Consider the following 27981-nt stretch of genomic DNA (forward strand, 5'->3'; position numbering starts at 1 on the left):
CTTTTAATTTAAAAAAAAAAAATAGACAATACATACAGCAGCGATGCGATGTCGTTTAAATGAACCGCCTTGCAAGCTTATAATTTTAAACCGTTTGAAAAAAGGAGACTAGACCGAAGTATGGTCCGTTAAGTTGAGTGAAAAGGTGCGCACTTTAAGCAATGGCGCCGCACGATCTCCGCCGTCCGTTCAAGCGAGCTGCGATTTCCGATCAGCAGAAGCGCAGGGAGCTCTCGCTGCTCCGTCAAGAACAGAATCGCCGCGACGCTCAACAGCAAGCTCGCTGCTTGGCTTCCTCTATTCTCTCGCTCCAGTCTCCAGTCCCTGAATCAGAACCAGAACAATCCGACATCGAACTCGAAACTGCACCTGAAATCGAGAAAGAATCTGGAACTTTGTCGAAGGACCTCGATGTCCCTCGGGCTTCGAAGCTCCGAGGACCAGAAGTGCGAAAATGGTTCGCGAGACAGCTTATGCTTCCTGAGTGGATGATCGACGTCCCTGATCGCTTGAGCCAAGACTGGTAATTACTCTCTTCCGCTCCTTTTTTTTATTTATTATTTTTTACCTTTTTTGTGGTAATAAGGGATTTGTAAGGCTACGTTTTGAAACGTTTTAATTTGCTCTTGAGTAAGTTTTTAAAGATTCAAAGTTGTGTGTGTGTTTTATAGGTATGTATTTGCAAGGCCAGCTGGAAAGCGATGCTTCGTGGTTTCATCAAGCGGAACCACAGTGAGCAGGCAACGAAACGGCTCTATTTTGCATCATTTCCCGTCGGCTTTACCGGCCGGAGCCAAGACCAGAGACAGCTCAGGTTCCGGTCAATCATATTGTATCCTGGACTGCATTTTCCACGAGGTATAGAAAACCCCTAAAAAGGAAAAAGGTAAAATTATATTAGTGCTGTTATATTGATTGGTCTTGATTTGGTTGTTGTTGTTTGATTCTTGTTGCAGCTGGATCAGACTTACTATGTGATTGATATGGTTTGTTGGAATGGATACTCTCTCTATGATTGCACTTCTGAGTTTAGATTCTTTTGGTTGAACTCGAAGATCGAAGAGAGTGGTGCTTGCAATCCTCCTTCATATTATCATAAATTTAGATTCAGCACTGTACCTGTGTATACTTGTGATCAGAATGGTTTATATGCAGCATATACTGGAGTTGTGCCTTATGTCAAGGATGGGCTATTGTTTTATAACAAGTGAGTTCTTTTCCTCAACAATATGTGATTAGCTTTTCATTCTTTCTCGCATTGTCTTTAGTTGAATAGGATTTATTCTGTAATTGGTGCCATGTCTTTTGCGTTTCCTTAATGTTAGTTATGAATTGAGATAGACTAGCTAATTCCGTGACAGAGTCACAAACAACTATCATATTTAGATAGCAGGTTCAAATTCCGAGGGGCTCCTTTATATGGGGTGCTTGATATGTGCTGAGCCACTTATCAGTACCTATAAAAGGTAAGCCTGTTCTGAGCCCAGTAGGTGCAGCCCTTCTTATTTTTGGGTCCACAATCATGAGGAAAAATACTGTAATGTAGTTTCCAAAAATTTTGGTTGATTGAGCATCGAAATATCTTCACCATATCTTGGTAAAAACCAGAAGTTCTGTTTAATGCATTTCCATTTCATAGCAATGTCTTTCATCTATGGTGCCTTTTCTAGCATGACCAAGCCTCAAGAGATGGAGCATTAAGGTTTTTTGCATGGATGATTGGTATTGCTTTCATTTTAATTTTCTCCTGTGATCTAAGGAATTGGTATAATTTTGTAGTCTGAAGTATGGTGTAAATTTAGAGTACCTATTCAAAGCTGGTGTGCCTAGCTTTTGTGTGGTGCTGGTTCAATAATGGGATGAGAGTCTTAGGAGTATGCAGTGATGTCTTTGCCTATTGTAATGGATTTTTCTAGTAAAAAGAGTTGTAAAATTGGACTTTCTTCATTGGTTGGAAGGATGCTGCTCCTAATTTAGTAGGTAAGATGTATTAGTAAAGCATAGATGAAACCTTTTTTTTATTCATCCACTGTGGAAGATGGAAAGCCATTGCTTTTTCTTATTCTTTTTTTTCCTGTTCTTAAATTTTGTATTAGCATTAGAACCTCTCAATTTTGATTTGTAGCATATTTAGTCTCTCTCCTGTTTGTGTCTTTTCGCTGTTGATCTTTGTTTTCTTTCCTTCATAGGCATGCTCACTATCAAACTGGAAACACGCCTCTGGTATTAGTTTGGAAGGATGAGAACTGTAGTCAATATGTTATTGACACGGATAGTAAAGGAGAGATTCCAAGCCAACAACAGGTATTTTGACGTAACATTTATTATTCAGCTATGCTTCCTATGCCCTTGTTCCTTCCTTGTTACTCCCTCAAATTAGTTAATTAGGATATGTTTCTTTTTCATTGTTATTTGCTGAAGAGCAATGATTAATGTAATTAATTTGCACAAGGTATATTCTGTAAATAGAAATTTTGACATGGATAAGTTCCTCTTATGATCATCAATTGGTATACGCGATATAACAGAGAAAATGCATGTGCTGTCTCATGGCTTGGTTCAGACAATTACTCTTTCTAGAATAACTTTTAGCTATGAAATTTAAAAACAAAGTTTTCTGGAGCTACGAAATAACATTTAAATTACCCTTTTGCACTAAACTGGAGTAAAGAGAAAAATATAGTTCTGGAGTTTAAGACAAATAACAAAAAACTAGTATCTTGTTTTTGATAAATTTATACATATGGAGTAAAGCCATAACAGTATTATTTCAGTTGCTCTTCTTTCGTTTGTTATTAGGTAGTTTTGGAGTTGCAAGACAATGGAAAACTGGTTACATCAGATGATCCACCTGTGCTTTTTGGCTACTTAGATGGGGATATCATACAGAAGGTATGGTAGTAGATGCCCATACTGAGCCAGAGACATAATGCGTTAATTGTTGCTTTAAACTAAGTGTAATGATTTCTTCATCTATAATTTGACATCGATATTTGATTCTTTAAAGTTTATAATGTATCAATACAGTGAGCGGTTGCATCAATTTGGTAAGTTGTGTGCCTGTTGGGCTTTGAGCTACTTACATGAAGGTAGCTCCCTCCCATCCTATAAATCCTAGTTCCCCTTCCTAACATTTGAATCCATGACTTCTGAGTTCAAAGCCCCTAGTTCTATCAGTTGGGGGACCTCCTGGGGAATGGTAATGGGTATAGATGTTGTCTGTTAATTGAAACATAAGGAAACAGAGAACCCCAGCTTCACCTTGTTGATGTGCCATTACACTGGCAATGTTTACTATCATGAGCCAGGGTGCATGAAATATAGCTAGAAAGGAAAATAATTTGTAAAATATTGAGGCGTCCCCTCCCCTTCTTCCAGTTTGCTAAAATTTGAGCTTTCTCTTTTCTTTTCTATGATATCCTCACTCTTCCAAATGCACAGTCAGGGCTGCATTCAGGGAACCTTTTACGATTCGCTGTTAGTGATGGAGGATTGAGTTTTGTGGATGGGAAGCTTGACAAGGCTGATTTGAATTATCTTGGCAAGGCAAATCGAGGACGTGCTTTTGCAGATAGTTACTCAAAGGTTGGTAGAAAATCATTCAGGATGCACTTTATAGTTGATATTTGCCTTTAATTTTAACTGATCTTAAATAAACTTATCCTATTAAATCAAAACCAAAACTCCCCAAATCATGTGATGACAATGCCAAAATGTTGGATTTTGCTATTGTTTGAGACGAATTTTCCGTACTACACCTCTTTGTGAAATAGATTAAGGAGTAAGTATGGTAGGAATAATTGTTTAATTCCCTTGTGGTGCTGTGAAAAAGTTTATAAAATTGGCCTCAAAATATATATTATTATGATTGTTTGGTTCGTCTATTCAACATTCAGAGTATCTTTTTAATTGGGGGAATGGGGGATTTGAACTCAACTCTGTGTGGGGTGGATAGATGCACGTATCGTTGCATCAACTTGTTGAGAAACTTTTGATCCCAACCAAAGTAGTTGATTCTCTTTCCTGAAATGTACTTGAGCAAAATTGAAACAGGTTAGTGTTTCTTTTCTTACATGCTGCTGCATTGATTCAAAGATCTGTTGTTTCTCAATAGAGACAGACAATTGCAGATCAATTATCTTCATGCATGCTTGTCTTTCTGTGTTTTAATTTCATCTTTTTTGCTCTAAATGATTACTGATGCCCATTCCTTTATCAGCCTACCAAATTATTGCATGTAATAATCCTCTGGTGCATCTTTGAATTATAAAATAGCTTGGAATTTGCTCTGCAGGTTGTGTTCCAGTTTACAGTTCGGCATTCTCCTCTGAAGATAGATGATCTACTAGCATCTATCAACTCACCAGATGATCAAGAGAAGAAACCTTGTGATGTAGAGATGGTCGGTTGACTATGTCCATAGTTATGGGAGGTTTGATGTTGGTATGCCTACCATGCTAAGTTTAGGCCCCGTCATGGACTACAGTTCTCCTGAAGACTTCCTTGCAGGTCACCACTGGATGACTTGCATGCATGAGATGGCTGTTTTTGTAATTTTACCAAGCACAAAAACAAAGGAGTTTTTGGCATAAATGTGATGTGTAACTTCAGTCGGCTTGGCCCAAGTGGCAAGGGGGTGGAGGGTTTCGATACAGATGTTAGGTTCAACCAAAATTCTCTATTCTTGTGCCAGAAAGAAAAATCATTATTATTATTATTTTTGTATAGGTTTGCCCTGTAACTTTGCAAGTTCTACAGTAGCCAGCCACTCATTTGATGGAGGACGGTATCATTCAATTGATGTAAGAAATTTGATTAATGCTGTTGTTGAGGACATTTCATAGGACAAGTACATCAACTAAAGAATTCCACTGATAAAAAGAAATGCAGTTAATTATTCTCCTCAGCACAAAGATTTATAATACAGGTCAAGATGCCAATGTGGTTGCTTCGCAGCCATCATGCACACAAGCCAGGACATCTCTGTAGTCCCTTGAAATGGTGAAGGAATCATAAACCTTTCCGTCGCGGCTCTTCTTATACTCAAATAGCAGGGATGACTGGTTAAACGCTGTCAGCTTGACGAATCCCCAGTCATAATCTCTGTAAAGACTCCAATTTGGGGTTACTTCACTGAATTCTGAAAGGTGGCTCCCTCCCCCACCAACAACAACATGGATCGTTCCATTGACAACGCCCGAGTAATGATTTTTTTCTTCGTTCACGCACTGATTCTGCAGATAGCATAAGGATTTTATGCATATAGTCAAAAACATATTATCCAACTACTCCCTATACAGCTGTTACGGATAAGAGGGAGAAGCTATATTGATTATTACTATCACTCTGATCAAAACAGTCACTCGGCATTGCTTATGATAAGATGGTTTGTAGTTCACTATGCCTTTAAAGGATCTTGCTATAAAGTCTTATGTTCATGGAAGGTATGTGAGTGTGGGTTATGCTAAGATATTGATGCTTATCAATAATTCAGTTTCAGGGTATGAAATTGCATACAAGAATGCCAGGATTTATTGCGACACTGTGGATTTGAGGATCTTTCAGCATTCGCAATTAGACATACCTGGTAGATTGGGCATGTTCTTTCATAGTTATGGACATGGCCATAGAAGGCAATGTCAACCTTATACTTCTGCCAAAGCTTCTGCAAACTTTCCCTTCCCATAGGCTCTTCAAATGAACCCTCCTGCCCATACCAGTAATCAGAGGAATATCCAAGGACACGATGAGCTGCAAAGATTAACCAAGGCTGCCTATGTCTATCTGCTGATGCAAGGCATTGCTCAATAAATCTATACTGTTCTGATCCTTCTCTCCAGTCATGTTCACTGTCAGCTATGCAGAAGTGAAATAAGCCATAATCTGTGGAGTACCTGCATTTTCAGAATATAAATGTTAAACATGCAAATTGAAAATCCAGTTAAAAGTTGAAGACAAATCCTTTTCAGCAAAAAGGAGGTATAGAAGTTGAATATAGCCCAAAAAGATTCACTGGACCGGGTCTAACAGATGTTGGAATCGTTTGTTTCTTAATAGCACCAGCTCCTAATTAGGGAGAAAAAGGACTACAAGATTAAAGGTTGTGTTTGGTGCATATGCTTGTGGTTAGGACAGGATAAAACTATATTGATAGTAATTAGTTTCCATTATACCTTATTTTTGGTGTAATCCTTATCCTATCAATGAGTAAAAATAATCCTATAAGAACAGGATAATGTAAAATGAGTAATGAAAACTTTAGTCAAGCATTAATTAAAGCTTGTGACACACATGATAGAAGTACGTATATAAAGGTGCTTTGCATACATCAATGCATAGTAGGCCCAAGGAACAAACTGTTTAGCTAAGTTAAGCCATGTGAAGTAAACTGACTGAAAGCTCAGCTGGTCGACGTTTGGAATGCCTGTTTATTGGGATCCTCAATGCCCTGTCTAAATGCCTTATTGAGTTTTACTAGTTTCAAGGATGCTCTCTCAACATTCTAGACATGCAATCTAAATTGCTCCTTTCTTTTATATATTTTATTCCCTTATCTTTGTTTCTTATATAAATATAATTTCAAAATTTCAGCATTACCTTATAAATTACACTTGCTAATTAGTTGCTAATGCTGAATACTTCAGCTAAGATTCTTGAATCTTAGCCAAGAATTGTTTTGGCCAAAAAGAGAAAAGTGGTAAGATTTGGTTGTAGAAGAGCATTACTAAATTACCAAAACTTTGCCCTGTTCTCTGCAGGAAAATAAAATATGGTTTCTGCTGGCACACCACATTCACCACCTGAATCTGTCGTATCATAAAATGATCCTGTGTTTGGCCAATCACGTTCATGATTACCACTGCAGCACAAATGACACAAAACGTTTCAAACAACATCTTATTTGGCCAGATTCAAACAGAGAAGTAAGTCTTAAAATATATGCTAGCTGCACAAGAAAGGACAGACACCTTGCAATCATGTATGGAACAGTTGATGCTATAGGCTCCACCTGTGCTGTGAACTGGTCCCACTGTGAAATGTATCCATTTGAATATGATAAGTCTCCTATGTGGAAAACTATGTCGATGTTGCTTAAGTCCCTAATGAGTTGGTCTGTAGTATTGAGTGAACCAGGCTGATAATTGCTATACTCATTTGAACCATCACGTTCTGCCTGTCAGGTGTTAGAAAATCTCATCAAATCATGTAAAAAATTTCTTGTCCAAAGAAAACAGCTAATAATAATAATAACTACTAAACTTTCAAAGATAATAATAATAACTAAAGGGGAACTAGGGAACAGCTTGCATTTGGAATCAAATCCCCAGTAGTGGTTCTGCGCACCTATTGTCTTTTGAGCAAGAATTTGCCTAGGTGCTTTATCCTATCTCCTATTGCAAGTTAAATGTACAAAAAAAGGGGTTGTTAAATGTTAATGCAGGTTTCAGCAGCATGTTAAAGGCAAAACTAATAGGAAGACCACAATGCACCATTTTGCCAAAAGTTTACAAGTCAAAAAGGGTAAAATAGTTGTCAGTGCATAGAAAATCAAAATTTGTGAGAACCAGACAACATGCATGGATTGGCCAATCTTATTGCATTTCTCATCTATTGACAAACCCTACTGCCCATTCTCAAACTCATTATTGGTTTGTATATATTACCTTACCCATGTCGCCAAATATTATGACCCTTTGTAATGAGTCTTGTCCAGGATATGGGGATGATTTAAATGAATATATCTTGCTCCAGACAATTGAACCATTAGATAAGAGGTGACCCATCCTGTATGTGTATCTGGAACACCATCATTTGCAACCTTGTAAGTGGGATCATTTAAACATTCAAATCGTCATCTAGCTAAAAAGGAAAAAAGGATATTTCAGATGGTTACTCATAGTTTGGCCACAAATTTTTCAAGAAACTTGTATGTATGAAACCTGGATCACGCCAGCCAACTGTTCTTGCAGGTGAACCTGCAGATCAATTAGGTAATTGCATGAAGTTATAGGCCTACCTACCCACTCCATTGAACACTGTAAAAACTAAAAATATTTTTCAGGTAATATACTTGTTTTGTTTATGGTTGAGTCAAGGAAATAAAATCCTAGTCAAGTTCAACAAAAACGATAGCAACTTGGATGTTACGAGTTCGTCACATGCAAAGTCATGACACAGAGAGATAATAAAGTATCCACTCATATGGTCCCATATAGTGCAGGATATAAAATGCCAAGGATGAAATGTACTCTTCTTAGTCTTACAATCCTTCACGAAATAAGAAACTAGGAAACTTATTCTTGCAGATAACTAGAAGTAATCAAGTAGGAGACATCATGATTCAAAACGTCAAAGTTACGAAATTAGTACTAAAATAACTCAATCACAAATCAAGAAAGTGCAGTCCTAGAATGCTTTTGGTAATTAATAGCCACTACTTTGAAGTAAACAGGAAGAGTTTTGATTGACAATGGAGGAATTATGGTTGACGTATTAGTAATTTTTTATTGGAAAATGAAAAATCCATATCAAGCACGTATATACACATGCAAAGCAATATTATAACATGTATTCAAGCATCAAAGTCACATCATAAGTAAGTCCGTCCATACCACACATGCTGTTCTGTTTAAATGTCAAAGTTCCTGCTGGAGATCGAAGTTGCAAATTTCCCTTTCTACCCCATTCAACAAATGGCTCAGCTTCGTCTATGTCATAGCCACTTGTCCAGGTTACAGTCATCTGTGTCACAAATCAAAGATTGCCTGAATACTAGATAAATAAAAAGAACCGCATAGCAGACCAAACAACGTTTATGATTTAATACAAATTAATTCACAATCATAATATGTTTGCTACACCAGAGTACCTTCAGATAGGCAGAGATATGAATTCATTCAGGAACTTTCAACATGGCATCTTAGAGCAAGACAATGATCCGCAAAAGAACCGCAGTTATCATATTAGTGTATAAAGAGGGTATTATATCCCTTCGCTTTCACAGCTTTACAGAATTTTATCAACTTGTCATGGATGATACACTTGCTGGATAAGCTAATGCAGAAATCTGATTAACTAAGTATAATTGCTTTCTTTTGGGCAGATAAATGAAATATTTCCCCAGCTAAGAAAACAAGGCAATAGTTAATAAAGGAATCATAGCATTCTAATTTTTGGGGGAAAATTATATAGGAGACATTAATTAGAACTTACTTCATTCCAAGACTTCCCTTGAGCGAGGCGTGGATACAAGGGTGCTTTAGGATTTGCAAACGATATGAAATTTGATATAGCCACCAATTTTGGCTGTAATGTTGAAATGTCAAGTCAGTCAACAAAATTTTCGTCAACATTTGTAGAAGATAATCAATTAAGAGAATGAAGAGGCACTAAGATGAATCAAGGTGATGTGTGAAAATCTTTTGCAAAGGTCTATGGTGAATTTAAAAAAAAAACAAAATATAAACTGGAGGGACAAGAGTCATGAACTTACATCTGATAATCCACCTGAAAATAATGCAAAGGAGAAATCTGCTCGCTGATTTATAAGCTGGAACCTCAGAGAACCTCTGCCTGTCTTTGTATAGCCTGAGCTGGACTCATTTGCATACTTGTACTGGAGCACACATAGAAAAGTGTGCAGAGTGCATGAGCTTTCAAATCATAGAATTGTAAATACTAAAGTCTCCTTATTAATATCAAAAGTTACGCCACACACACCTTTATAGGAGCTGAACAGATATATGGAAGCTGTTCTTTTGGATCATTCACCGGTGGACAGGTTGATGGGCTGCCATAACATCACAAAGTGTCTCTAAGTTCGCAAACAATGCAAAATTCCCTAGTGAAGTTATCACAGGGTGGAATGAATAGGATCCTATTAATTACTGTAATTAAGAAATTTTGGTGTGTTCATGAAATGAGTTTCCATAGGAACCTCGGTGATAACAAGCACAATTAATGAGTTGCAGTTGAAATTTTGAAAGATGGACGTTACTTGAATTTTGCTGGAGAAAAGACTCCAACCCAATCATTCACAGATGAATTCGGATTCATAAAATCCACATTTACCCATTGAGTGTCCTCGCCCTGTGATCATACAAATGAAAAACACACATCAAATCTATGCTCCTAAACTCAGGCAAACTCAGTAAAAGTGTCAAACTATCAAGGACTCATTACTTCAAATATCGTACTAATCCAATTCGTTGGTCAAGACTTACAGTAACTAGAAACATAACGTTCTTATCATAAATTTAACAACTTCGAGTTAGCCACTTTTCTATTGATCATCTCCTAAAACATGAGGTGACATGCCGCATTCCAAAAACATTTCTATTGATCATCAAGCAGTCACAAAGAAGTTAACTTGGAAGTTCTTTGTAACTTGAAAACCCAATTTTATTCATTTTTTTATTTGAAAAAAGGAACTTCTCAAAAGCCGATAAGTGAACCAAAAAGGAAGAGAGTAAAAGCATAAAACAGATTGTACCTTTAAACCAAGAAGAACTGGTTGAGCTTTAACAGTAGCTGAGTTATGAAGGGCAAGAGTAGCTTTGAGGATATTGATTTTAGCCAGCGGATGTTCTCCTGCTCCATTGATGTGAGCCCAACCCAAGTTTAAGTTTGCAGCCAGTAAAAGAAACACCCAAAACCATATCATTTTCAGGCAATCAAAACTCTCTTTCTTTTCTCAATTCAAAAAAAGGCAAAAGAAAAGGGAAAAGAACAAAGACTCTCAGAAGGATCCCCAGAATTATTCTCGTTTGACTTGTTTTAAAGGTTTTGAAAGTGTTTGAAAGAGACAAGATAAGCAAAGAGAAGCAAGTTAGTAACCAACTACGATTGCAACAAAGTAGGAAGGGACCTCTGCTTTTCTCTTTTGAGCTTTTATGTTTTTCCTGAGGAGTTCTTAGACGGCACGTTGATCATCTAAAATATGCATCTAAAATGATTCTAACAATAAATATATTAGTCATCCAAATATTTAATTTATTAATTGATATATATATATATATATATTTAAAAAAAATAAAATTTAAAATTTTTTCTCAATTATGAAAAAGAACAATTAATATATAATTTTATCTTTTTCTTCATAATCTTCATCACATAATAAAATATTATAATATTATAATTTTAAATTTAAAAATTTTAGTCAAGTTGATTATTATGAGTGATAAAGATTGTATCCAATTTACAGGAGCTTAAGTTTATATTTGATGTGTATTGATCTTTATGTAATACTTTCATGACACATTTTATTCATGAAATATAATAAAATAAATATTTTATAAAAATAAATAAAAATATCATTATTTAGTATGATTAATAGAACAAAATAAGATAAAAAATGCTATTATGATTTATTTGTAAAATATATAATCTATTTGGTGGTGAAATGTATGCTTGGACCATTTTTTGCCACAATAAATGAGGGAGATCGACTGGATTCAAAGTTCACCTCTTGCATACAACAATGCCACGAGAAACCCAAGGGACCGACCATTTGAGCCAAACAAAAAAGTAGTAGTGTATATATATGTGTCTGTGTATATATATATATATATATATATATATATATCAATTATGGAAACCAGTTATGGCATTTGTTTGCTTTAATCAAAGAAGATAATAGTAGGATAATGGTTTTCAAGAACCCAAAGTGGTTGGTTCGCAGCCATCATGTACACAGGCCAAGACATCCCGGTAGTCCCTGGCAATGGTGAATGAATCATAGACCTTGCCATCACTGCTTTTCTTGTACTCAAAGAGGAGAGATGAGTGGTTGAATGCTGTCAGCTTCACAAAACCAAAATCTGAATCTTTGTAGAGACTCCAAGAGGTCTGGATAGGACCAAAACCTGATAAATGGCTCCCTCCCCCACCAACGACGATGTGAATTGTCCCATTTACAGCGCCTGAATAGTGAGATTTTTCCGTATTCACGCACTGCTCCTGCAGCATTTACCATAAAACAGTAAAAGCAATATTCGAACGATATGAATCAGGTTATAGTAGGAGACTTCTACAACACAGCCTTGACTCTCGAAAGATATATAGGCCGTGAAGATTGTGTGCATATCCTTTAAAGCATGTACAACGAACCAGCCATATAAGTTTCAATAAATGGCCTACTGATAATTTTCAGCCATACCTGGTAAACTGGGCACGTTCTTTCATAGTTATGGATATGTCCAAAAAACGCAATATCCACTTTGTACTTCTGCCAAAGTCCCTGCAAGCTTTCTCTTCCCATAGGCTCCCCGAATGAGCCACTCCGCCAATAGCTAGAGGAATAACCAAGAACACGATGAGCAGCAAAGATCAACCAGGGCTGCTTCTGCCGGTCTGCTGATGCTAGGCACTTCTCGATGAACTCGTACTGCTCAGAGCCCTCCCTCCAATCATGTTCACTGTCAGCTATACAGAAGTGGAACATGCCATAGTCTGTTGAATACCTGCAAAGGACAAGTAGTCTGACTTCAAGGAATTTTGTTTGTTTTTTTGGCAATGACATGCATATTATGAATGTTGCATGCTGCATAAGAACTTAGCTTTCATCAGGAATTGTTCATAATTATTGCAACCTTCTTATCTTTTCAGAATAAGAATACATGTTTCTTACCAAAACTTAGCTCTGTTCTCAGCAGGAACGTAAAACATGGTCTCAGCTACCACACCACATTCACCACCAGAATCATTTCCATCGTAGAAGGATCCTGAGTTGGGTGCGTCGCGTTCATGATTGCCACTGTATTGAAAGAAGTAATCTTAGTGAGATCCAAAGTAGCAATTTGCTTATATCATTTAAAGTTATTTTCACGTCTTACAGACAGCACATGCGCTAAGCATTCAAAGTTGCAAACCTTGCAATCATATATGGCACGGTCGATGCAATGGGCTCCACCTGTGATGTGAACTGGTCCCACTGTGATATGTATCCATTTGAATATGTAATATCTCCTATATGAAAGACTATGTCAATATTTTCTAAGTCCTTGATTAGCTGATCTGTGGTGTTAAGTGAGCCTGGCTGATAATTATTGTACTCATTTGAACCATCTCGCTCTGCCTGAAACATGTTGAAACAATTATAAATCTCTTCATATTCCTATTATGCACTATGCAGCAATTAAGTGTCAAGGAACATGCAACCCTATTAAACTGCAGATTATTTGTGTTTCCTAGATTTAATGGTTCTCTGATGATGATGATGATCATAATAATAAAAATAATAATAATAATAATAATAGGGAATGCAAGGAAGCAAGAACTAAAAGTTGCAGATAGTTTGGTGAGACGTATATGCAGAATAGCTGATAGGGGGAAAGCAGTTAGAACTACTTGCCCGCTGCTAGGCAAATGGCATGATGGTTAACTCTATAAAGCTTATAACTGTTATATCAGTATTATGGTCTGAAATTGAATAGAAATAACTATTTTGAGATATAAATGTTAAAAATTTCCCCCCTTTTTCCTATATTAGTCGTAACGGAGCATCAGAACAAAGATGCTCCTTGGTGCATGACCCTTTCCCACAATATAGTTCTGAAACTAGAGGCAAACCAAAGACCAAGAACCATGAATACATGCTTAATAAATTAACTAGATGAGGCAGGAAAACAGTAAGAGTCAGGAATCAAACATGTTTCTCTCTTCTCTGTCCGGTATTTGCAATTTGCACCATAAGATTCATCAAATGGTATTATTCAAAGGAAAATGAAATGCAACAGAGAATATCTGTGAAGGCATGCTGCATTCAGTACCTTTCCCATGTCTCCGAATATTACAACTCGCTGCAATGAGTCCTGCCCTGGATAAGGTGATGACTTGAAAGAGTAGCTCTTGCTCCACACGTGAGAACCATTTAGTAACTTATGACCAAGCTTGTAAGTGTACCTGAACGCAAAAACAATCACCGCTTAGGAACTCATTGTTCATTATATCCTCATTATTTCTATGAAACAAAATGTCATTTGTGTTGCATACACTGAGTTCGGCCACAAATCCTTTAAGAAACTTGTATGGATAAAACCAGGATCACGCCAACCAACTGTTCGGGCTGGTGGAGCTGCATTTTGTCATCAAAATGTTGTTAGAGCCATTGTTTTCAATCTGAATCTTCCAAATCTCGTGTGAAACATTTGCAATTAAGAATATAAACTAAACGGAAGCTTCAGTCAATTCATTGAAATATTTGATAGTTTCTCTTTCGCTCCCTATGAGTTTTGTCAAGAAGTCTGCAAAATTTTTAACTTGTCACATTCTGTCAAAAACTCCTCTTTCCCAACATTATAGCGTGCCAAGATTTTTGGCAAGATGAGATGAGGACCTTGCAGTTTTACCTGGTGAACACTTAAAGATAATACTATTTGACCAGGAAGATCATTTAAAATAAAATATTGAGGGATAATACAAGAATTTTTGCTTTCTCTGGCATGTAGATAAGTTAAAATGGACAAAACTTTTATGGTCAAAGGAAAAGATGGACCATACCACACATACTGTTCTGATGGAATGTCAGTGTTCCAGCTGGCGATCGGGTCTGAGATTCTCCTTTGAGACCCCACTCAACAAAAGGTACAGCTTCAATAATGTTATAGCCACTTGTCCAGGTCACTGTCATCTGTGTAAACGTTTAAGAGAATCAGGTAAACAGAAATTACACACCCAGCAAAATCTAGGAGATGTTCAAAATCCGAAACCAGGAGCAAGTGCAAGGAAAACCAGATATACATTTTGGAAAGCCTCGTTGCTAAATGGTGATCAGTCAATGCAGACTGTAGGACATGGATAGGCTTTGGCTTTGGCTTCCAATCAAAATCCAAATATTTATGGAAAATTAATGGAGAGTAAAGAGACAAACTTACTTCATTCCAAGATTTCCCTTGAGAAAGACGTGGATAAAGGGGTGCCTTTGGGTTAGCAAAACTTATGACATTTGAAACTGCCACCAGTTTTGGCTGCAACCAATTATCAATCAAGGACAGGGGTGAAATATGATACAGAGAAGTAACAAGTTTTGAAATTCAAATGCATAATACATGAAAAGCAACAGAACGGGATAAAGGAGAGAAAGTAAGACATACGTCTGATAAGCCGCCAGAAAATAATGCAAATGAAATGTCTTCCCGCTGGTTGATCAACTGAAACTTCAAAGAAGCTTTGCCAGTCTTGTTGTATTCAGCATTGGAATCATTAGCATATTTGTACTAGAAAAGAAAAACACATTGTATAAGGGCATACAGTCTCAATATTAGCCTAAGATCAAAGAGTGCTACCTAGCAATAATGCACACCTTTATTGGGGCTGAGCATATATGTGGAGACTCTTCCATGTCCCCACTAGGTGGACAGGTAGACGAGCTGCCATTACAAAAATGGATTCCTTAATCTACAAGCTAGGATTTACAGAGGAAGAAAAGAAAGTCTGGTATATGCAGTCATCAGATAATTATTCAAAAATTGCCTCCAACACTATAACTATCAAATTTCGTTTCAGAAAAAAAAATTGCAAGTAAAGAAAATACTGTCTCCTGCATCACACTCAATACACCTCCCCCACCCCTGCCACCCCTTTCAAAAGAAAGAATATGATGCAACAAGTTGAAAATTACTTGAAGCTTGCAGGAGAAAAAACTGCAATCCAATCATCATCAGAAGGTTTAGGGCATTCAACTTCCACAGTTACCCAATCAGAATCTCCCCCCTGCATACAAACAAAGGCAGTTATAAGCAATCTTTGTATCTCAGCCGCTCAGAACACCATGCTTCAGTTTTTGAGAAACTTGTTCAAACAGGCATTTTGGTGTACAGGAGGGAACGGGAAAATGACAAAAAGCCTATACCTTAACTCCACTTATCACAAATCTAAACATTAGAAATTCTTGCATTGAGTTTATAAGGGAGTGTATGCTGATCTAACTGTTAGTGAAAAGGTGCTGTGATTCTATTGTGGTCTTAGGTTTAGACTTCAAACCGTTCCAAGTGGAACTTACGTTCATGGAGGGTAAGGGGAGAAGAAGATTTGACTTCCATCAATGTCTGAATTGGATTAAAGATGTCTGATTACAGAAAGGCTTAAAAAAAAAAAAAACGACTCACTGAGTCAGCAATAATCAGTGCAGTTATAAACATCAAAGACAAAATAAAACAAAGAAATGGATATCGAAATAGCCTGTTTGACAAAAAGAATGACAGACAAGAACAAATAAATTCTGATTAAAGAACTAACAAGTGCTTCAACATCTCTCGTAAACAAGTTGACCCTGCTACTATTGAATCTTAATGGAAGCAAATTCAAACTCCAAAGACCTAATAGATTGAGATTTACAGCGAAACGTGTACAAGAACGAGTTAGATTTACCTTTGTCCCAAGAACAACTGGGTGTGCTCTGACAGAAGCATTTTCATGAAGAGCATAGACTGCCTTGTGTATGGCAATCTTGGACAATGGCTGCACGCCATCGCCATTCCCAGCATGAGCTACTGCTGCAGCAGGACCAAATTTCAAACACTGCAATAAAGACAACAATATGAAAACATACTCCATAGATAAGAACCTCTCCATTTACTATGCTATCGATGGAAGTGACCACATTGGTCTGAGTCCAGATCATCTACTTAAAATTCAACGTCCTTGGGTATGAACACAGAAAATGTGGTTCATGTGAAAGACAAGCCGGTCATTGAAGCTTCTCTCTCCTTTCTCCGGTCAACTATAACAATTTTTAATATTAATGTTCCATCACATAAGTCTTACTTTTGTCCAATTGTGCGGCATTCTTTCTTTGAGAACTTTTGCAAAGTTGATCAGATTACTGCCTCTCTTTTTGTTAAGAACAAGGAATTCAATATTACAGCTTTACTTTGTATCCAAAACATAAAATAAAATAAAAAAGACAGAGAGAGAGAGAGAGAGAGGATATACACTCAAAGCTAGCGGGAGATTTGACATTGTTGACATCATGTTAATGGTGCAATATACAAAACAGTATACCAAAAACGGCAGTTGTTTGTTTATAGCTAATATTCCAATAATGATAAATAATTAATCTCAGCTGAATTACACTGATATTCTCTGTTAAAGTTGCCTACATCAACAATTGAGCTAATGCTACTATCAGTTGCTTACAAGAAGAACACTAGAAGCTGAGGGGTGATCACTATTTTTCTTTCGCTTTGATTTTCTTATATTTTTCTTTTCCGGTTTCTCTTTTTCCAGCAAATCAATCAGAAGGAAAGCAGCAACCTTAAAACATTAAAATGGATTATAATTAGGGAGAGAACAGCAAAGAAAACTGATCACGGGCTTTTGTAGCAAAAGCTAAGAAATCTTGTGCTTGTAAATTTCTGAGCAACTCAAGCAGAGCACATTAAAACTTTGGTGGTTAAGAGAAATTTTGCCTTCGTTTTTCATTCACTTAATCCTGGGTATTTTGATGATGACAATTCATAGATTGGGGTGGATCCCAATGGTCAAAATAGGAGTATTAAAAATGTATAAACTTCTGGCTATATCTCAAATGACATAATCTAGATTCGACTAAAGTAGATGACTATTAAAAGACCACTGCTGTCATGGACTGCAGGAATACTAAAATAATTGAACACATTTTTCTACTCCAAATAAATAAATTTTAAACAGAGTGCTCTGTAAACTTATCAGGAGAATTAAACAATTTTAATTCGACTTCATTCCTTGGCCTAAATCAAGTTGGTCATTGCGGGAAAAACTGAAAAAAACGAACCAGATGCTACTCACAAGCCACATGATTCGTTGATGCTGGCCTCCAGAATGATCGCCATTAGTTTTTGTAAGCTATCCCTTTCATTAATTTCTTTGGTCTATTAACCTGAGATCAGTATGATGACAGTAGGTTGAGATCAAACATGTTTTCTTCATACAATCTTTACACTTAATAATAGAGAAAAGAGGTGATTGTCCCATAATATTCCTGCAAATTTTCGTTTCCACTATAGAATTTCGGGTTAAAATTGAATCATGTGATGGGAGGGGATAGTTCGGAAAAGGGGAAAACCATCACCAGCTTACCACAAACAACAATACAAGCCATGTTCATATTCAGAAAGCGAATGGTGAAGCAACCTAGAATCTCACCGGATACTGCTCATCTTATTCTATAAAAAGCAATGATAAGCCAATAAACACCATCCTGTCCAGAAATTCACACTCGAAATGCATGTTAACTTGAATCAGACGCAAATGTGTCAGTGTATTAGAAAAATACCAGTAAGTTTTCCTAAAATTTGATCAGCAAGGGTAAGGAATTGTGCTTTCATTGCAAGTAATGAAGTGAAGCTTGAACAATTGTGTGGTACAAAGATCATTGCATAAGATTCCTGAGCTGTAATAATTGCATATAAATACATGAATGAGAATCACCACAGCCTAGTCATTTACAAAATGGATACAGATCAGTGAAAAAGAAAATTTATCAGAACTGTGTGGAGTAGTTCTACTTCTAAAAGGGTTTATTTCACTTTCTGAGATTCCCTTCATTTCTTGCTTGAGAACATAGGGGAAAGCTTCTTCTCCAACTCCAATAAGCTGATATTTCAATGCAACAATTATGGGACAAATTACAAAAAGATCATAAGATTCAACTAAAAAATGGAAAATCAATAAAAATTACTTACATCTCATATTTGCGTAAAGCTTCATTTCGTTTTGCCAAGTAGAGGTCACTATCTTTGGGTAAATTGTTCAAAGGATTGCCTGGATAACATGGAAAAAAGAGAATTATACTGAAGTAACAAACAAAAGCAAGTACTAAAGTAGCATTAGAACAATTATTGAACACAAAGGAAATATCAAATATCCCAACATCTCTGGGATTAGGAAAATGGACATAGGGTTCTCATATCTAACAACAGGAAGGAAACATGATGAAAAGAGAGAAATTAATAATGAGATGGATAGTGCAAACAAATTCTATTACATGCTGAAGATTAGCCTGAACTGGTATTGATATCTAGATGTTTGCTTATTTTCATCAAATATGATTTTAATTTACTTTATAGGGAAATCTGAGAAAGTACAAAGTAAAAAGCAAGTGTGAAAGCAACAAACAAGTAAACAAAACCTTCAAAATAGAGCGTTTCATAAACAAAGAGATAGCAACAACTAGGAGAAAAATGAGTTTCCCCATAACTTAGTAACTAAGCATCAACAAGGCTATTAAGCCCCATCATTGCAGAGTGACACATGCAATCTGTGAAGAGTGGGAAACAAAAAAGATAACCACAAAAAACTTAAAGTTGCAAGTTGGTGCCCAAAATAGAGCCACTGAAGCACACCAGAACATCCCACTAAAATTTAGTTCTTATGTTAATGTTTATAACGCATTAACATTTGAGCTGAATTAATTTCTTGATTTTATGGACATCAACTTAAGCAAATTGCCATCATTAGCATAGAGTTGTGGCCGGTGGTTGTGTGGATGTGTGGAGGTGTACAAGTCTACAATGATTATGTTTCATATCAACTTTCCTCCCTCAAAAGCAAAAAATCACTCCATTGGTGTTGAATGTCCAAACCTACCCTAAAAATCATAAAAACTAACAGTAAATTAGACATACTTAGCACTGGTGCAGGTTGTTTTGCCACTACATCCTTCCGAACTTTCAAAGCAGTTTCTTTATTAGAGGGCTGCAAACCAACCTGTTCAAGAAAAAGCAATTAATATGAAAGCAGTGAAGTATTCACTGGAAATTTGTAAATTAACACATTTGGAGATGAAACAGCTTATTCTTCCAAGTTAGATGACATGAAATGAGTCTTTACTCTTTAAGGCCATAAATATCATAAGTAAAATAAAATATTTATATTTGATATACTGTCAGTGTATAGATTTTATACATTATTAGTCAACCAAATGTTGTCACCTTGTTAATAAATATATTTAAAAGTTGGGAACCCTAATAATAAATATTTATAACTTTAAAAATATTTATTTTGAAAAACTTTTTAACTTTTACCTTTACACATTTTTGAGGTGACAATCTATGATTAAGTGATAGTGTATAGAATCTATACACTAACAGTGCATCAACTATAAACCCTAAAATCAAAGACAAACATTTTTACTAGGGCACTTCTATCAACTAAACATTGACATATCTGACACTAAACGGCCAAACATCCATCAAATGTCAATTGCAGAAACTACAGTTTCTACTTGCAAGTGAGAAGAAAATGGAAGAATAGTGATTACCTTCTTTTCCCTCCTCTTTATTATCTTTAAATGGCACTTTTTTATGTAGTGCATCAAATGGTACCGAGAATGTCTAGAGCATAATTGGTCCTTGACTTGTGGGTTCTCATTTAACCAATCTGAAATATCCTTAGATTTAACCACTTCATCTGTATCCAAAGATTCTAACCATGAATAGACCGGTATCCACTGATCAGTGCGCTGAAACCGAGCCGGTGGAAGATCAGGCTGACTGGGTTCTTTTTCCTGCCAGATGAGATGAAGGGAAACGAATTAAGAACTAAGGGCATAAAACTTCAGTAGCAACAGAATAAACCAATCTAAAAGGAACAAAATCCCATACAATGCAAAATGGATTCCAAGAAAGCATAAAGAGAATATTCAATTCACTGCATCCTTTCCCAAACTTATTCAGTCTCACAGGATACAAATAAGTAATAAGTAATTTAAATAAATCCCTAAATCAAGAAAATAAAAAGAAAACAAGCTTTTCTATTCTCATACATGCATTGATTCTCGTCTCATGCTTTGATCTCTCCATTTGACAAGCATTACCTTTTCCATCTTTTCTTTTTTATCAGCGACCACGAGTCTAGGATCATGCTAAGTTTCATTATATATGGAAATAATATCCACGCAATTAATACTGTAACCAGGCTATCACATCCGCATATTTAACACTGAGATATCATTACACGTTATGAAATGAATATTTGTTACCAAAAAAGAATCCACTGTAATAAATGCTAAAAGGATTGAAACTAAAAGTATACCTGGGACTGGGAGGGAAATCTCAGGTAATTTTGGATTGAGAGGAGTCTGTCGATGAGCTCAGATCGTGGCATGGATTGGAGGTCGGCTGGTAAGGAGCCGAAGTTGGAGTCGATCCAGACTTCGACTTGGCTCACGTTTACGGCTTTTGCTTCTGGGAATGCGCTCACCCAGGCACGAGCTAGGGTCTCCCATTCTTGAGCCTGTTGGTCTTCGCGGAGCTGATTGTGAGGGCCTTGATCGGACGGTCTAGATTCGTCGTCTAGGGTTTGTGCTGCTGAGTTCGACATCTCGTCAGGTGCCGCCAACTTGTACCTGAGTTGGACTTGGAGCTCTTTTTTGCGGTTTTCTGCTATCTTTGAAGTAGATTGAAACGGCTACGTTTCATCCTCCTTTTTCCATTTTTCTTTTTGCTATTACGGAATAGGTTAAATGCCCTTTCAATAATCAAATTCGAATAATAATAATCATTAAATACCTCACTCGTTGTCGTTGATGTCGTTACTTTACCTTAACTATAATTTACTTTAATTTAATTATGTAGATAGTGTATACTATATGACATTATTTGAGTAAAATTAAATAGAACATAAATAAAACCCATAGTTATGCTCTAAGGAACACAAGATTGATTAAATAGTCATGAATTATTTGGGCAGTTGAGTTGAGCCATTATTTTGCTTGGAACTTTTTTCCTTTTTGGTCAAAATCAACAGTCTTAATTCGTGAAAAATAAAGGTTTTTACTTTCAAAATTCTATGATCAGTTACAGATAACGAGTCACCTGATAGAAACCATGCAGAGCCTGGTAAACAAAATAAATACAGGAGCACTTTGCTCAGATGTCAGCATTTTTCCCTATCCTATTACTTATTATATTAATGTAATGTAATAGAAATTAGAAGTAGTGCCGCTGCAAAATTGGTCTCACATTAATGCCTGCTATGTAATGGCTTCCATAGTGTGCCTTCCGCAATTACTTGGTCCTTAGCTTCGCCCAAGTTTAAGCTTTCGGGAAGACTACCTGGTCTTGTGTGCTTTGGCCAATTTCTTCTTTCTTTTCTTTACAGCTTTTGGCACTTTGGTCTTTCGAGCCTCCCTCTTCTCCTCTTTGACTTTCTTTTTATTCTCTTTTCTAGCAGCTCTCTTATCAACAGAAGCCTGCGCCACATTGTCAGGTGAGGGACCCTCCTCTTCTGAGCCACTCAAGTTCTCTTCATCCCCACCTGTTTCAGAATCAGATGCAGACTCAGCTTCAGACTCACTCTCCTGATAATTAGAACCGCCAGCTGGATCAATGGAGGACCTTTCTAAAGGTCTTGTGTTAGCATCCTGCTGCTGCTGCTCCGCTGGTGAAGAATGAACTTTTGGGAGAGCCTCCTTTAGTCCTGTAATAGTCTTATAATATAAGTCTGCAGTGTCCTTGCCACTTGTTATTCGTATTACATCTTCCTCAGCATTCTTGACATGATCCAGTGCCTTTGGAATATATGACTGAAAAAAATGAAACAAATAATCACCTAGTTAATATAAAATCCAAAAAGGTTGATCCAACCTGGCATACATATCAGGTAGTAAGTTTGATACATTTCACTTTCAAACTAATGATACACTGTAAACTTTCAAAATCTGTTATACCAAAGAATTTGCGAGCAGAATAATATTATGATTTTCGATATATAGCCAATATCAAATTAGAACATTTATCAGACTCCTTAGAGAGAAACAAAATCTTGATCTCTAATGATTTTCTTGCAAAAAGAACACAGTAAATTCTCAAGATATGTCTAAGCACACAGGAGAGACTTTCTACACCTAACATTGGTCGCTGCAGATACTTGATGCAGTCATTTTGGGACTGATCATAGGACATCTCTTGCCAGAAGTTCTAAAAGTCTGGCAATTTATCAAAGCATGTCCTCACATCACTTACCCAGTTGCCCACTTGGCACAAATGGGATGACATAAATCTAGTTCCCTTGCTTAAGAGAAGGAGAAAGGAATTCAGAGACACTACAAAAACACAGCATGATTTGATATATTGTCAATCAACAAACCTGCACAAACACAGAGTCCGCAATTTCATCCTCCACAGACATATCTCCTCTTGCCAAAATCTTTTGCTGAACCTGAAATGTGATATAAGATGAAAGGGTGACAATAGAGACCTCTCTGAATTTATAAGGAAAATCTGAACCAAAAATAAAGGACAAACCTCCTCCAAATAACTATCCACAGAGTCATCTGTAATAGTTGGATCCACTATGAAATCAAATAATTCTCGTATTGTCATGACAGCTACACCATGTTTCTTAAAGAAATCCTGCATGGAGATGATGTCTGATTAACTCTTACAGTCATACTGTTAGTCAAGGTCACCTTTTTCTCTTATCCAAATAAATATTTAACAAGAAAAACATAATATTTTTTCCTATTCAAGGAGGTAGGAGTGGGGATGTGGGGAAAGGTGCCAAAATAACAAAAGAAATAAGGAAAAGAAAACATACAGAAACATGAACACAATCTTCACGTAAGAAATCCAGGGCATGTGGATGGTCAAGATCAACTGCTTGAGAGACATCAATTATGTACAAGTGACCCTGCAAAGTGGAAGAGTTCAAATAAGCCCAAAACTAACTTAGAGATCCCTTTTTCCTCTTTGCCTGTAGTTTTTGTTTGAAACCTTCAAGAGTTGGGCACAAAGAAAAATGTATTATCAATTGCAAGGGATTGAAAAAATAGTCATCACCTCAAAGTAAAGTATGTTATATTCACTGAGATCGCCATGCACTAGTTTGCACTTTTGATATAATGTCCGCATTGCAAGTATCATCTGAAAAAGAGGCCATGAAGTTAAAGCAAATAGGCAAGAGAAAAAGAAAAATATGCGATATGACTTAAATCCTTTTGACTAGCTTGAGATAATCTGATAGATGCTTAACACATGGACGCACCTCTACATAACATTCACGTAACTTGTCTAAAGATAATGAAGCATCTTTAAGACGAGGTGCAGCCCAACCAGCTTTTCCTGTAACACGAAGTTTTATCAGATAAAACCCATGGAAAATCAGCATACTAATTAATAAAACCACTGAAAATTATTCTGATAACTGGTAGAAGAAAAGCCATAATAATAAACGCCCACAGTACCTATGAATTCCATGACCAGAACATGAAGTCTCAAAAGAAATGGAGTTGGGCACCTAATTCCTGCAGCCTTGAGCCTGCAACTCAAAACAAACATATTTTCACTCATGAAAAGCAAGCAAAACGATGCTCATATAAGTCAATCATGTGTTTATGATCACAGAAATGATGGTCACGTTCCCTCAAAAACATTAAGATTTAGTTTTACCTCATAAGATTCCTCATTTCTTTCTCAGCCCACGTCTTCACCATTTTTCTAGGATTGTGCTTACAATATCCATATCTGAATCGATAATCACCTTGTACATATCGATCTCGATCCCTGAAGTCATTATTAGAAACAGATCAATTATGTTATTAACCTACATAATCTTTTGCATGAAAAGATGGAATTTAATTTTGTGACATTAAAACAATGCAGCAGGTCTCACAAAAATAGGAAGCCAAACCACCAAAATTGTATGCCAACATCTATAAAAGAATTTAGTACACTCATCTAGAACAACATCATAAAGAGAAACGCAACAATTCGCTTACATCCACTCCTCATCTCATGCATTCATCATTAACCATTAACACATTAAAAGAGTCAATGTTCTATAATGTTAGGACTCCAAAAGAGAAAGAGATATACATTTCAATCACTAATCAGTATTTGACTTACTTGAAAACCAAAACAGAAGTCTTGTAAACTTTGATTGCTAGTTCCCGACCATCAGATTTTGTTGCATGATATACATTTGCCTGTACAAAGAACAAATTCAAGATCACATGATTTCATCAGAATATGATTTTAAAACTAAAGTAAACACAATTAACATCTAAGTATAAGACCACAATGCATACCTCTTTGCCAGTTGATATGCAGCCATTGATATCATGAAACACGCCTCGGTTCAGCATTTTAAACAGAACCATTCGAGTTCTCGGATCAATAGCCTGCAGAATAACATTATCATGAGCTCCATCTTCCAAAAGAAAGAAAAAGGGTCATCAAATGTTTAAAAGCAATCAATTCTAAGTTATTCACCTGCTCAACAGTAGCACGATCGGCTTTCTCAGTATTTTTAATTTTACCAATGGCCATTTCTCGAACACTTTCACGAATTGCAGTTGTAACGGAATTCGACATTCCAACATTTAACCTCCCTTCCCACTCCTACACCACTCAATTCACACACCAAATCAAATTTTCAAAAAAGAAAAAGGGAAACATAAAAACAAGAAATTTAAATGAATATGCTATCAAGTAAGTGATAGCAATATATAATTTACCTCTAAAGGGGAAGCTCGAATATGATTAGAGAACTTCTGGTTACGGTTGGAGAGAGGCTGAAGAGCGGATGAGTTGGGCCGCGAGTGCAGCCCACCGTGAGCGTTGGGCCGCCTCGAATTGAGCGAGAAAGCACCGTCGACGGACTCGTCGTCGTCCTTGGAGTCCAAATAGTCCAATGCCTCGCCGATTTCAGAGTCGGATGACCACGAAAGATCTTCTTCCTCTTCTTCATATTCCGCAGCTTCGTTTGGTGCGTCTTCTGGTTTCTCCTCTACTTTAGACATCCCGCTTTTTTTTTTTTCTTTTTTCGTGGCCGATATAGGTTTTACACTTGGAGAGAGAACGAGAAGAGAAAAAGAAGAACGATCGTTGGCCGGTAACCGCTTCGGCCTTGGCGGTTCTCTTAAACCCTAAAAATGGAGGGAGGAAATTCTGCTTTCTTAAATGAGCTGGCTGACCCATGAGAGTTATTTGGGCCTAGTCCTTTGGGCTTATGTTTTTTGGATCTGTTTCGTAACACTAATTAATTTATTTTAAAAAAAATTTAAAACATATTTTACTGAAAAATTTTTATTTTTTGTTATTTAAATAAATTGAGGAAAATATTTTATGTTATTTAAATAAATTGTTGAATGAAAAACGTTTATGTGAAAAGCATATTACAAACATTCATCCTACATCCTACATTATAATAAAAACATCTTATAAATACTATATAATAAAAGTATCCTACAAATATTCATACTCCATAATAAAAGCACCCTAATATTCATCCTACACATAAACCATGTAACTATCCAACAATCATTTATCATACTAAATAATTAAAATCATCCCACAATCATTCGGCAAACATTGCATAAATGACAAAAAGCTTAATTGCGATCTCCAGAAGACAAGAAATTATTGTCCAGCCAAACTCTTTCAATGTTGTCACTCTTCATCATGAATGCCTTTACTTGCTTTTCATGCTCTATCAAATAATCAAAAAGTAAAAGGCCAGAAAAACCTCATCAAGCCCTTTCATCTTTAGTCACTTGCCCACAAGCCTTCAATTTTGTCATCAGATAATTGAAGGAAACCATCAATTCATTTTTTTTAAAAAAAAAAGGTATAAAAAAAACTTCTGGGACCACGGATGATAGGAACACAATAAAACGAGAGCTGAAAACCACTGGAAAAGACCCTATAATAATACAACCCACTAAAATAGTGAGCTAATTATATAAGTTGCTAAATACATAAGAAAATAATGTTTTTACGAATATTCTTAGCCTAAGCAGAAAAGAAATATTGAACTAATAGCAAGCTGCTTGTAGACATCTAATTTTGTCGGGTGAATTTATTATTTTTTTATTTCATTTGTTTTATTTTTATTTTATTTTATCCATTTTGTTGATGCCTAAATAATTTTGGGCCTGCTTGTCTTGCTTTTTTTTAAAAAAAACTTGAATTAGATTGGGTCTGAATTACAAATTAATTTTTTGATCCAATTTCGATTTCTTCTTTCTTTAGATTGGACTTAAGTTCCATTTTCTTCTTCTCAGGACCCATGAAACCCAACGGACTTTTGTTTAATCATTTTATAATTTTCCTTTTGTTATGTTAAAATTTTTAAGCTAAAAAACTGAAATGAAAAATAATAAAATTTTCAAAAAAATTAGTATTAAAAAAATTCAAAAACTAATATTAGAAAATTTTTTAAATAATTAGAGATTTTTTTAGATATTATGCATATATGCATATTAATAATATATATATATATATAAGTTTCACATGATATCTTTTATTTTATTTTTTATTGAAATCATCGATGGAATCGATCTCCGTCAATTTGGTAAATAGCTAAGAAAACCATCATTAGCCCGTGTAGACTAAAATGGAAGACACAAAAGTGTGTGTAAGCTTTGGTAAGAAAAAAATTCAAAAGAGTGAGAGAATTTCCAAGATAAAAGTGAAATATATATCATGAACAAGTGGTTATGTAATACTAATTGGAAAAAGAAAATTATGTAATACTATTTGGAAAAAGAAAAGTGAAGATGGTTACATGGAGTCCTCGAGGTCTCTAACTTTAGTTTATATAAAAAACAGTATTGTATTGGAAAATTAAATTTTTTTTAGCTGAACACTTGTCCAAAAAAAAAAAAGGCTCAACTTAATTTTTAGGTTAGAGTTAAAAAAGTTGAGATACTAAAGCTTGATAAAATAATACTTAAGTGTTAGAAATTTCAAGTAGAAATGTACCTGCGATCAATACACAAATAAATCTTATAGGAGACAGGTACATTAAAAAATACAAATCTCAAAACAAACTCAATTTCTATGCTCTCTCATGGAATACCCTCTTATCCCATATAGCCCGATGTCTCTTCCGCTATTTTTAACATACCTACAATTGTATGAAACTTTTATACAAAAATCATACCTCACATAGAGATTACATCTCTCGTAAGCCTGCTTCATATTTTATAGAATACTATTATTACTTTATCACAATTCCTAACCATTAAGAACTGTTACCCAATTGTATTTGCTCTTTAAA

At 35.9% G+C, this 27981-nt stretch overlaps 5 protein-coding genes across 6 annotated transcripts; 1 reads left to right on the plus strand and 4 right to left on the minus strand.

The window, feature by feature from the left end:
* Window positions 1-101: 101 nt before the first annotated feature.
* Window positions 102-4717, plus strand: LOC18605099 (snurportin-1 protein). 2 transcript variants are annotated; one of them, XM_007037915.3, is made up of 8 exons: window positions 102-523; window positions 672-858; window positions 957-1068; window positions 1156-1207; window positions 2190-2304; window positions 2800-2892; window positions 3442-3585; window positions 4295-4717. In XM_007037915.3, the coding sequence occupies exons 1-8, from the start codon at window positions 162-164 to the stop codon at window positions 4409-4411; spliced, it is 1182 nt and encodes a 393-aa protein (XP_007037977.3). In that variant the 5' UTR covers window positions 102-161; the 3' UTR covers window positions 4412-4717. The 2 variants fall into 2 exon arrangements, with proteins under 2 accessions (XP_007037977.3, XP_007037976.3); XM_007037914.3 differs by having other exon boundaries at window positions 957-1207.
* Window positions 4718-4772: 55 nt separating this feature from the next.
* LOC18605100 (putative inactive purple acid phosphatase 27) lies at window positions 4773-10935 on the minus strand. Its single transcript, XM_007037916.3, has 12 exons — window positions 10493-10935; window positions 9998-10089; window positions 9721-9790; window positions 9494-9616; window positions 9214-9306; window positions 8613-8742; window positions 7895-7976; window positions 7665-7797; window positions 6969-7174; window positions 6734-6859; window positions 5585-5894; window positions 4773-5234 (listed from the first exon to the last, which is right to left on the minus strand). The coding sequence occupies exons 1-12, from the start codon at window positions 10661-10663 to the stop codon at window positions 4929-4931; spliced, it is 1842 nt and encodes a 613-aa protein (XP_007037978.3). The 5' UTR covers window positions 10664-10935; the 3' UTR covers window positions 4773-4928.
* A 499-nt stretch (window positions 10936-11434) lies between these two features.
* On the minus strand, window positions 11435-16638 carry LOC18605101 (putative inactive purple acid phosphatase 27). The gene is made up of 12 exons (XM_007037917.3): window positions 16369-16638; window positions 15620-15711; window positions 15302-15368; window positions 15093-15215; window positions 14874-14966; window positions 14500-14629; window positions 13993-14074; window positions 13770-13902; window positions 12870-13075; window positions 12629-12754; window positions 12158-12461; window positions 11435-11958 (listed from the first exon to the last, which is right to left on the minus strand). The coding sequence occupies exons 1-12, from the start codon at window positions 16570-16572 to the stop codon at window positions 11653-11655; spliced, it is 1866 nt and encodes a 621-aa protein (XP_007037979.3). The 5' UTR covers window positions 16573-16638; the 3' UTR covers window positions 11435-11652.
* A 1648-nt stretch (window positions 16639-18286) lies between these two features.
* On the minus strand, window positions 18287-21373 carry LOC18605102 (ribonucleoside-diphosphate reductase subunit beta). Its single transcript, XM_007037918.3, has 5 exons — window positions 21013-21373; window positions 20240-20485; window positions 19605-19686; window positions 18663-18741; window positions 18287-18573 (listed from the first exon to the last, which is right to left on the minus strand). The coding sequence occupies exons 1-5, from the start codon at window positions 21298-21300 to the stop codon at window positions 18522-18524; spliced, it is 747 nt and encodes a 248-aa protein (XP_007037980.3). The 5' UTR covers window positions 21301-21373; the 3' UTR covers window positions 18287-18521.
* A 359-nt stretch (window positions 21374-21732) lies between these two features.
* LOC18605103 (uncharacterized) lies at window positions 21733-25844 on the minus strand. The gene is made up of 12 exons (XM_007037919.3): window positions 25436-25844; window positions 25191-25319; window positions 25007-25099; window positions 24825-24904; window positions 24369-24482; window positions 24164-24237; window positions 23965-24041; window positions 23760-23843; window positions 23518-23610; window positions 23226-23333; window positions 23068-23139; window positions 21733-22504 (listed from the first exon to the last, which is right to left on the minus strand). Exons 1-12 carry the CDS (start codon window positions 25718-25720, stop codon window positions 22031-22033), a joined length of 1683 nt encoding a protein of 560 aa, XP_007037981.3. The 5' UTR covers window positions 25721-25844; the 3' UTR covers window positions 21733-22030.
* Between the last annotated feature and the right edge of the window lie 2137 nt (window positions 25845-27981).

The sequence above is a fragment of the Theobroma cacao genome, chromosome 3 (assembly GCF_053813885.1).
Source record: "Theobroma cacao isolate CCN51 chromosome 3, ASM5381388v1, whole genome shotgun sequence".
NCBI classification, from domain to species: Eukaryota; Viridiplantae; Streptophyta; class Magnoliopsida; order Malvales; family Malvaceae; genus Theobroma; species Theobroma cacao.